The following is a 10,496-nucleotide window of genomic DNA, read 5'->3' as shown; positions in this document are numbered from 1 at the left end:
AGGAATTGCACAAAGTTTAAGCAAATTGAGCCTGATTGGTTGACAGCTAGATTTCTTATCGTGGTTAGAATATACGAGGCTGAACTTTGTGAAACTGAATTTCGTGAGAAAAAAAAATGGTTCAATTTTTTTGTCCCAAAAATAAAATATACAATTGTTCATTAGCTTCTTCTTTTTCAGGCAAATATAGCATTTCAACATTTCCTTTTTTAATTATTAATTGTTATCTAACATCATTTTCTATTTGAGACCCAAAAAATCGATTAGTACATCTGAAAATTACTTTTTTTTCGATATCTCTAATCTATGATCCATTCTATAAAATCACAATCATAACCAGATGTAACCTTTAAAATGTTTTCAATGGATTATGATAATTTTAACTTTAACGAAGAAAAAATGTTTTTTTTTAGAATTTTTTCTGCAATTTGTAATAATTTGTTTCAAAATTTTTAATATTTTTTAGCCTACCTACTACTTTTTTTTAGGTTGATTTATTCTGAATTATTTTCTTTGAGTGGTTTGAAGAAATTCAAAGAGTTGCAATTTCCATTAAGTAATATATCTAGAGTATATTTAGGCACATACGCGTACACGAACCAATAAAATGCCAAAAATGTAAAATTTTTTGGAAGCTGGGATTATGTATTTGGCCGCGAGAACTTATGAATAGTTTCTTTAATGAAAAATTCAGTTTTAAAGAGTTTTTCAGGGGTACTACGCGTGTATTTTTTCTGCAAAATATACTAATAAAAAATTGAGTTTATGGAAAAAGCCAGAGTAGCATTAAATTCCTAAGATCCAAATAAATTCGGGAGATGGAGCAACACTCTTTGAATATTTTTTACTTGAAGTATAGCTGAACTATGATGAACCGAACCGGGATGTTTTGTAGTCATTAATTGTCTTGATTGAAAAAAATTAGAATCTGAAATAGTGTAGTACTGAGTTTCTGCGTTTAGAGATCAGTTTTTACCGCAGTTTTGGAAATTCCATTTTTTGTGTGCACCTCAGTCATTTTTAAAATCTCAAGGGATGAATCAATTTTGTTTCTTTATTAGTCTCTTGGTGCATTTTGGAAATTGCCGTTTTTGGAAAGTGGCGTTTTTGATCATGCAGAAAGAAGAATTGAATAGACGAATTGAGTGACTTTGAGCTCACTTTGCTTGCATACCACTTTTGATGCAAACAACCAAAAATATATTGAAGGCGTTTTGGCATTCGAGCCCTTTTAGGAACTTGTGGCAATGTATTTTTTTCATTATTACTCTGATTATTTCGATCGAAGTTTTTGAGATCGGTTTTTTAGGTAGATATTAAGCAGTTTAAGAATCCATTTTTATCGAGTACGTCACTTTTAATCGTTTTCAAAATTTAGGGGCTGTTGCCATTGATTCTATCTAATTACTAGATTACTTGATCCTTGTCTGTTAATATAATGAGGTTGAATTGAGCCTAGAAATGTACATATGTATTCCTTATGCAGACACAACTTTTTATCAATTAGGGGCTATATTGTGAAGATCATTCACCTATGAAAATTTAATGGAATTTTGACTCATAAAATGCCACATTCCCAAACTTGATGCTGGATTATTTGGCACCTTTAGAAAAATTAGTATAATTGGAGATTTTTCATTAAGTAGGCAAATTCGTAGCTTTTTGGAGAACATTGTTTTTGGTGTTCGACACAAGTTGACCCGAACTCGACTGCGTTTGAATAATGTATTCTAAATTAAATTACTAATTATTTAGTGTTTGTTTATGCGTGTGAGTGTTTAGGATAACGACAGAGCAGAACGGGGCATTATCAGTGACAGATGTGAAGTTGGAGGACACTGGGCTGTACAAGTGCATTGCATCTACATCTGCAGGCACTTCAGAGAGAACTGCAATCATCATCGTCAAACGTAAGACTACTATTCTTCATCAAATAAGTACCTCTCTTTGAAGCAAAGTTTGGTCAACCATCGTGTAAGAGGCTGAATCTTGATTTTTTCTATCCCATTAGAATTCAAGCTGGATGCTAATAATTCATTCTACCCACAATAAGTTTTCACGAATCTTGATGAGATATGCGTTAGGGTTTATGACTAACATTCTGGCAAAACCTAGGAAATTGCTGATAATATCTTGGCGCGATTTATTTGTTCTGTATTTAACTTTTCGAAAAAAAAATTATAATGCTTCCATTGTTTTCAACATCAAAACTCGAAAATTATCCAATAAAAACACGACCAGTAATTGTTGAAAACTTTGACAATAAACAGTCTTTTTGCGCTATTTGAATTTTGTCACAACCAGTGTCAATTTGGATCCGATTTAAATTTTGCGCTTTTTTGTTCTAATTTTCCCAACTAAAAGTGAACATAAGTTCACCCAAATAGAGAAAAGCTCCAAAATTCGTTAATTGCCGTAGGATTTGGGTAATATATACCTAAACCACGAGTAATTTCTCAATTTAACACCGTTCAAGTTAACTTTTAAAAATTAGGAAAATCTGACGTTAAAAGTATTTTCTTTGACTTAAATGTTACCTTGCTTTAGCAAACGAGGGCCTTATGAAGTCGCCGGATTTTGACAAACTACCTCTGGCAGTGGGCAAACCCATAATCACAAGAGTCACTGAAGACTCCGTTACATTGAACTGGAACCCTGGAAATAACCCCAGTCCAGAGTACAACGTTGAGATGTACAGTTACGAAACCCACGTGTTCGCTTGGAACACTGTGGGGGAAGGGATCTATTCTAACTTGTTGACTGTTGGACAATTAAGCCCTAACGAGGACTACGAGTTCTTGGTGCGAGGCGTGAACAACTTAGGTGTTGGGCTTCCAAGTCATGTATCCAGTCGGGTTCGAACTGTTGGTGAGTCATGCATAACATTTTTTTAAAAATGTTTGGATTTTTTTTACAGTTTTAAATTGACACTATGCTCGAAGACTGTATAAATATTTTTGACATTTCGGTTCAAGAAATTTTTCAACTGATGGGCGAATTTTGCAATTTTTTGCAATGAGTTTTTTATTTACTACTTATCTGAGACATTTCCTATAGAACACGAGCATTGCTACGACTATCGATTATCTCTATTTCTTACATACTCACTAGAAGTGTTCCTACGGTTAAGAGTTGCTCCTATATTTAAGAGTTGTTCCTTTGGTTCTTACTAAACTGAGTTCTCTTTTCAGAGAGAAACTCTGACTCCTCATCGACAATCCGCGAAGAAGACATCAAGTCCCAAATTGTTTTGGTCGAAGTTGAGGCACTTGAAGGAACTACTGTCAACTCTACCTCCGCTTGGATCCAATGGAATGTTCTTCATAACTCTTACTTTGTACAAGGATTCACAATCAAGTACACGGAACACGACGGTGGCAATGCCTACCCTTCTCAGAACTACAAAGTAGTCGAGGTTAACGATCCCTATGCTAGAGCAGTCCTAGTAAGTGACTTGCAACCCTGGTCTAGTTATATGGCGACAATTCAGCCTTACTACGAATCAGTTGCTGGGATTGATTCCCAGCATATTTTCTTCACAACTCCTGAAGGTACTCCGAGAGATGTTGTTAGTGACGTCACACTTCACCAGATGTCAGGAGGAAGGTACATGGTCACGTGGTCTGCTCCCTTCAAACAAAGAGAAGGACACATAATTGGTTTGTCATTACTTTAATAGCTATCCTATAGCATTTACCGCTTCTATAGCTTTTATCGTTTGACCTTTTGATTTCACAAGAATATCCAATGATTGAATTTTCGCGAAATCATTTTCTTGATTTTTTTGCTCAGTTTTTTGCACATTTTGAAAACTAAAATTGAATAAAAAAGTAACAGTGTCTTATAACACGTAAGATTTCATATCGGTTGCACATGATTCAATTTGAAAAATCTATAGCTTTTCGTTAGATCACGCTCAAAGTTAATCAGTGGATTGCAGCTAGGAACAGCTTATTGTTCTTAACTGATATATCAAAGTTTCATTTTGTTGAAATTTTTGTGCCTATATAGCGTTGATATTGAAATTATGGTCTATAATTTTCCTGTTGCTGATCTAGGATACAGCGTGGCCCTCTACTTCGGGGACTCGGACATTCCTTACAGAACTCTGAACACCACCGAGACAAAGTGCACGTTCTCAATTGTAGACAGACCTGAAAACTTCCGAGTGTCAATTGCCGCCAGAACAAACGCAGGGGTTGGCATTTTCTCACCTCTCGTCAGTCCAAACGACATACCTGTTCAAAAAACCAAAACGTCTTGGATCATTGAACATCCATGGGTTCTCGCAATCGCTGGCGCTTTGGTCTGGATCGCCTTGGCTATTGTGTCCATCTTAATTTGGCGTCGCCACAAACGAGGTCATTACAAGAGTGTTCGAGCTGTAAAACTGGAACAATCTCTGCAACCTCCGAGCGAATATGCGGGGGGACAATGGCAGGTTATCCTGCCCCCAAGTGCTCAACATAACATGACGTTAATGCACGGTGCGTACATGCCTCAAGGGCCTTCGGGCACGTTGTGTCCACCCCAGACTATGGCCTCAAGTCAAGGTCCAGATGTTGGACACTTCATGGGTGGAAGTATGGCAATGGGAAACATACCTGTGACGTTGAAAAGTGCCACCAACTCAAACTATGCGGCTCATCCCGAGTGCTATCAGCCACTAGTTGTGAACATTAGCAGTCACAAGGTTAGAATCACTTTTCGTGTAATCTTGCACAAAATGATTACTGTTAATCAATTAGTTCACTGAATTTTACTAAGCTTGCAACATTTAGTCTAAATCTGACCAACTAACGTGTTCTTGATGTGCTTTTGAAACTTTTTTGCTTGCAAAAAACCTGTGATTTCATCGGAAACACAAATTATAGCTTAGCCAGGTGGTCGAAAAAGTACTCAGAAAAAGACTTAGAATTGTTTTTCTGAGTACAAATAGAGATACTGAGGACAAATAGTGATGAATACTTAAAAAAAACGCATAGAGATGATGCTTCAATGATAAACATAAATTGTGAAGTTTTATTCACAGACGAAAACTCATCTAAGTTTGTACTTCGATATTATGTCTTAACTGCATTTTAGAATCCTAACGAGAGTTTGTATCAATGTGGAGATTGTTACGAAGAGTGTAACCCAGTACAGTGCAATAACCACCCCACGACCACCCAACTGCCTCCGTGCAACAACACCTCAGCTGCTGCTACTAGTGCACAACAGCACCCTAATGCAAATCAGTGCTCGTGCCATTACTCAAATCAACACAACAACCCTAACCTTGACCCCAACAATATTAGCGTAGTCTACCACCCCAACTCCTCCCCAGAATACCACCAGCATCCTAATACTGTCCACCAGTGCCATGCTCCAGGCTCTGTCCAGAACCCACAAGGTGCAGTTATGGCCACCCCAAAGTTCACTACTAACCCTAACAGGTACCAGCAGACCCCACCCAGAAGATCACCCGCAGAGAACCTTTACAATGAGCTGGACCAGCCAAAAATTATGTCCGGTTAGTTGTCACTTTTTGACCTTTTCAGAAAAAAGTTTTGCATGTAGTTAAATGCAAAAATCGGAGTTTCAAATTTCGACTGAAGGAAGTTGGCAGAATGTTTTCCTGAAGGTTATCAGCATTTTCGTTTCCTTCTTTTTAAGTACGGACTTACGAAAACTGTTATCATCTCAACCTGTTCTATCAATTCTTTTCCAAACTTGTGAAATATTTTTTGCGAGTGATAAACTTGATGTGGTTACCAAAGTTTGTGTGTGTTAGTTAGTTACCTTGTTGCCATGTACGTGATGTGATAGATATTGACCTCCACTAACCCGTAGACTGTTTGCTTCAGGAGCCCAGAGTCCGCATCATTATGAAGTCTACGACTCAGGTAATGATTAGCAGACATTCTGAGTTCAAATCCCATTCACACCACTAACGACCCCACCCAGTTTTGATTGATGTTAATCTCGAATCCATGAGCAATTCGGGGTTCAATTTTTAGAAAGATTAATTTAGATGAAATCATATTAAATTCTATACATATAGTATGAGCAGCGGTTCAAAATCATCGATACAAAAAATTCAACTATGCTATCCGAATGTTTGATTCTGCCTTTCGTAATCATATTGATTCTATCTGCTATAAATCGATGAATTATGGTGGAATTTTCCATATTTTATTGTAATATTAAATCCGAGATTCATGAGCAAAATTACATATATATTGCAATCAAATTCGATTTTTGTAGTTTTTGATTAAATATAACAAATATGTGTTGTTTAGAAATGATGCATTCTCCCGTTGGAACTTCCCCGGGAAGTAATCAGAGCTTCCCAACCAACAACACAACCCCAAGTCGTTTACAACAACAACAAGGCTACCCGATGACAGTTTTACCCTCAACAGTACCCACCTCAGTTACCACGTGCACAAACCTCAGCCTACCACCCCACCCAGTTGCTGCAAACACACTCTCCAATCAACAACAACAGCCCCAAATTGCGCCCACCATCTCTGCCCAGGTGTCAATAGCCCAGCAATCACCCGCCCAGCCACCTCGTATGTCCTGTCCCCGAATGGGGCTGTCAGGTGTGAACAGGGCGAATAATGTAAACAATAGTGTAAACAACACTGTCAACAACATGGCATCTAGCAACGACTATGTCAACACAAACACAACATCCATCGCCACAAATGCTCCTATTGGTTCCAGTATGGCCTAAACAGAACCTAAAAAAGTAAACAAACAAACAACTAGACCCTACTTTGTTCAAAGACTACCTTATCGGAAAAAAAATGTCCAGCATTTGTTCTTCGCTTGCAGCAATCACATTCAATAATTTCTGGATAATAAAAAACTAAAATTGCAAAATATTTCTTTCAAAAATTCTTGATGATGCACTCAAACTGTGCATGGATAAAGACATCTTCTAACGTGATAATGGAATGTGACACTAGTTATTGAACGGTCCTGTGCATATGCTAAACGATTCCTGCATATCGTACACATCTTATAAGACTCTGGTCAAATGATAAGATCTTAGAAGACAATGCACAATCTAAGACTTCCATAGTCGAACTCTGACAGTTATCTTGCAAGAATCGTGTCAAAGATGGTTCTTTTGCAATTCATGCAAGTCCATTATCTTTAAAGAATCATTCAAGACTGGGATGGTTATGTGCAATCTTACAAGATGGACGACTGTTATAGAAGGTATTATGAATCTCATAGGAATTTGATTTGCGTTGAAGATGAACAAAACAAGTCCTATAATAACTGGAATAATCGTAGACTCAATTCTGCGCCACTAAAAAGAAAAAATTGTGATTGGTTAGCAAGTTTTGTTTGTTGTTGCTTTACTCTGAGATGAGTTTCAAAACGGCCATTACTTCACATAACTCACTACCATTAACCTACTGTAACGTGTTTTATTTCGTTGGACTATATTGGTGCTGCTTAATTATAGAATTAAACTTCATTTTAGAATGCGCAGATTAGCATCAAATTCATTTTAGCAAATCTAATCTTTTGATATTTTAATTTTTAAACAAACAAACTCACAAACTATTTGGTTATTGTGATTTAATGTTTTGTATTTGTGTATGTTGTACATTGATGATTGCTTTTCTATCTATCCAATGATGAAACAATGATGAAATTCTTTCTCGTCTCTCTATCTCTCTTTCTTTCTTTCTGCCTTAAACTTTTTATGTTTAGAGTTTTAATTTGTCTTATTTTATTATCAACTTTGCAACTAGCCCGTCGCCTTATTTGTCGAGATTGGATTGTTTGTATATTGTACAATTAATATTAGACCACCACATTCATCAAATTCGTTTTTCAAATCAGCAAACTCCATCGAAGTAAATTTACTTCTTTCTCATATTTTTTATAATAAGTAAACCAAGATGACTCTTGGGAATTTTGACGTAAGACAGAATATCCCCGAATATCTCTCACCACTCACCCGGGTAGAGGTGTGAGCGGATATAACTGGATAAATTTGTAAGGAATGCGTGGAGATTGTGGAAAATGTTGTATAATTAGCTAGGTGTACGGAATAAAAATATTTTGAGCAATTTTCAACGCATTTCTAAAATTCAGCACTTTTTACTTGATTGCTTAGATAAAATCCTCACTTTTGTGGTGCAAGTAAACTAAAAAGTAAAATAACCATTATCAGCACCTTTCTTATATAAGATCAGCAGAATTTTTACAAATATAGCACAGTCTGAAGAAAAGTCACTTGTTCGGAAGATTAAAAAAAAGTCACGGAAGATTTAAAAAATCAGTTTTTATTGAAAACTCGAAAAACGATCAAAAATAAATTGTAAGTTGTTTTTAGAACACCATTTGGTAAATATTTTTCATTAACGCTGCGAGTTTTCTGCCATTGATTTCCATTGCTTATTAATATTTTGCTTTCATCGATAGTAACCGAGCGAATAAATCCAGCGTTCAGAGGGTTAAGGATCTGTTAAGCAATTTTTGATGGAAAGCAATTATTTGAGACTTTTTCTATTCCATATAAAAAAGTAAAAATAAAATAAATAAAAGTAAAATCACAAATTTTTGGGAATGTTTTGTTATGCATGATGTTGAGATCAAAAACAACAAACATCAAAGCTTTCAACAACAACAAATTTTGACTATAACAATTTTCAAGATATTTTAACGAAAAAAATTGAATCCTCACTTCAGAAGAGATACTGCTTACACAAAACATTTATATTTACACAAAACATTTATATCCAAACAAAACTCAGACAATTGCCCACAAAATTTTGCAAATAGAAAAACAAACAAACCCCGAAAAACAAGTTTGAAATAAGTTTAAAGAAATCCTAGGGAACAGTTACATATAAACGATAAAAATTTGGCTATTGAATAACAGCTTACAAAAGAAACGAATTGCTCCAACCATTTCGAGGTTGAACAAATTTTAATTTGAACCACGTGTGACTGAATTAAATAGCAGGTTATTATGAAATCTCCATTTGCTAAGTTTTTTTCCATACCTCTGCGAGTTTTCCGCCATTTATTTTGGCTTGGCGATGCGGATCATAAACAACAGAAATTTGCAACACCAGAACAGACATCCAAAATTTGTCGAGGTAAAATGTTTCCTTGCTTTAATAAAAAAGATTTAAAATGCCTGGAGTGATGCCTTGATTTTTATCGATTTTTAGAAGTCTCATTAACATGAAATATTTCGGCAAACAATGACATGACGTATTTGGGTCAAACAAAAAAACTGTTTTTTGTTTCTGAAGGAAAAATTAATTCAATTGTTATCTGGTTTGAACGCCGAAAAACAAAACGATAAATAATATTTGGAAAGAAATCCCGAACGAGAAGAATAAAGTGATTTGGAAATGAATGTGTTCCAAGCAATGGATAACTGCTTGGTTGGAAATTTGAAGGATATAAAAACTATTATGTTTTCATCGGTACAGTATCTAAGACCATATTTAAAGCGTTCAGAGGATTAAGGATTCGTGAAACAACTTTTTTGGCAAAAAGATATTTGAGATATTCTAATCAATTATAGAAAAGAATATACATCTTTTCGTACAAAACCACAACAATTGAGAATTTTTCTTTATGGATGATTTTGAAATAAAAAACAACCAATAAAAAATATTAAGACACTGATTTTATCAAGTTTAAAGACATTTTAATGAAAAAATTCAATTCACACTTCAGAAGAGAGACTGCTAATTCAATAATGAGAAAGAATATTTTATAAATCAAACAAAACTTAGAGAGTTGCCAACAGATTTTTGCTATAGGAAAAACAGACTAACCCCGATAAAAAACAAGTTTGATATAGTTTTGAAAAAAAAAAACAACATTTCAAGGGAACAATTTAATGTACACTATAAATGTTTGGCTATTAATAAACAACTTAAAAAAGGAACAAAATTTAATGAAAAACTGCAATTCAACGGAAAACTTGCGATAAAGGGAGGCAAAAGCATCAGACCCTTCGAAAAAGTGAACTGTTATTATTTGGATCGCATATCGAGTTAGAAAATATACACAATGACATAGATGAAAAACCTTGGTACAGAACATAACCAAAATTTCACAATAGGTCAGTTTTTAATTTTATCAAATTTTCTGAATGGTGAATATGCAGAAAAAACTTCGTATTCAAAGCTTATTTCAAACAGAAATCAAAAATTGATAGAACCCTATCTTGCCCTACGATCTGTTGCTCCTATTGAAAGAAAATTCCAAATTGCATTTTTTAAGGCAAGCATGAAAAACAATATGCTGTTCAATTTTCAGTCTCAGAGATGAAAAAGCTTTCGATGAGAGATTAAAAGACATACAACACATAGAAGACTGTGAGCAATACAATATAACTTGAATCTACAATAAAATTTAAGAAACATTGAAATTTTTTCAGACTTGACTCTGGATCCTCATTTCGAATGTTTTGGTCAAGCAAAACCAGTAGAAGATTTTTTTACAGTAATTTGGTTGGGCTG

At 35.1% G+C, this 10,496-nt stretch overlaps 1 protein-coding gene across 2 annotated transcripts; it reads left to right on the top strand.

The window, feature by feature from the left end:
* The first annotated feature begins 1,697 nt into the window (after nucleotides 1-1,697).
* On the top strand, nucleotides 1,698-7,884 carry LOC142356321 (uncharacterized). 2 transcript variants are annotated; one of them, XM_075408253.1, is made up of 7 exons: nucleotides 1,703-1,910; nucleotides 2,548-2,868; nucleotides 3,192-3,659; nucleotides 4,059-4,693; nucleotides 5,086-5,512; nucleotides 5,847-5,885; nucleotides 6,282-7,884. In XM_075408253.1, exons 2-7 carry the CDS (start codon nucleotides 2,562-2,564, stop codon nucleotides 6,719-6,721), a joined length of 2,316 nt encoding a protein of 771 aa, XP_075264368.1. In that variant the 5' UTR covers nucleotides 1,703-1,910; nucleotides 2,548-2,561; the 3' UTR covers nucleotides 6,722-7,884. The 2 variants fall into 2 exon arrangements, with proteins under 2 accessions (XP_075264369.1, XP_075264368.1); XM_075408254.1 differs by lacking the exon at nucleotides 5,847-5,885 and having other exon boundaries at nucleotides 1,698-1,910.
* The last annotated feature ends 2,612 nt before the right edge of the window (nucleotides 7,885-10,496 follow it).

This window comes from Convolutriloba macropyga, unplaced genomic scaffold (genome assembly GCF_964194025.1).
Source record: "Convolutriloba macropyga unplaced genomic scaffold, txConMacr16.3 SCAFFOLD_5777, whole genome shotgun sequence".
NCBI lineage: Eukaryota > Metazoa > Xenacoelomorpha > Acoela > Convolutidae > Convolutriloba > Convolutriloba macropyga.
The sequence above is the reverse complement of the archived record's forward strand: the minus strand, read 5'-3'. Positions and strand labels throughout refer to the sequence as shown.

Bases quoted from the DNA above. Each gene is read 5' to 3' on its own strand.
- LOC142356321 (XM_075408253.1), top strand. From the start codon at position 2,562: ATGAAGTCGCCGGATTTTGACAAACTACCTCTGGCAGTGGGCAAACCC. The intron at 4,694-5,085 runs GTTAGAATCACT...ACTGCATTTTAG, and splicing joins TGAACATTAGCAGTCACAAG to AATCCTAACGAGAGTTTGTA. The intron at 5,886-6,281 runs GTAATGATTAGC...TGTGTTGTTTAG, and splicing joins TTATGAAGTCTACGACTCAG to AAATGATGCATTCTCCCGTT.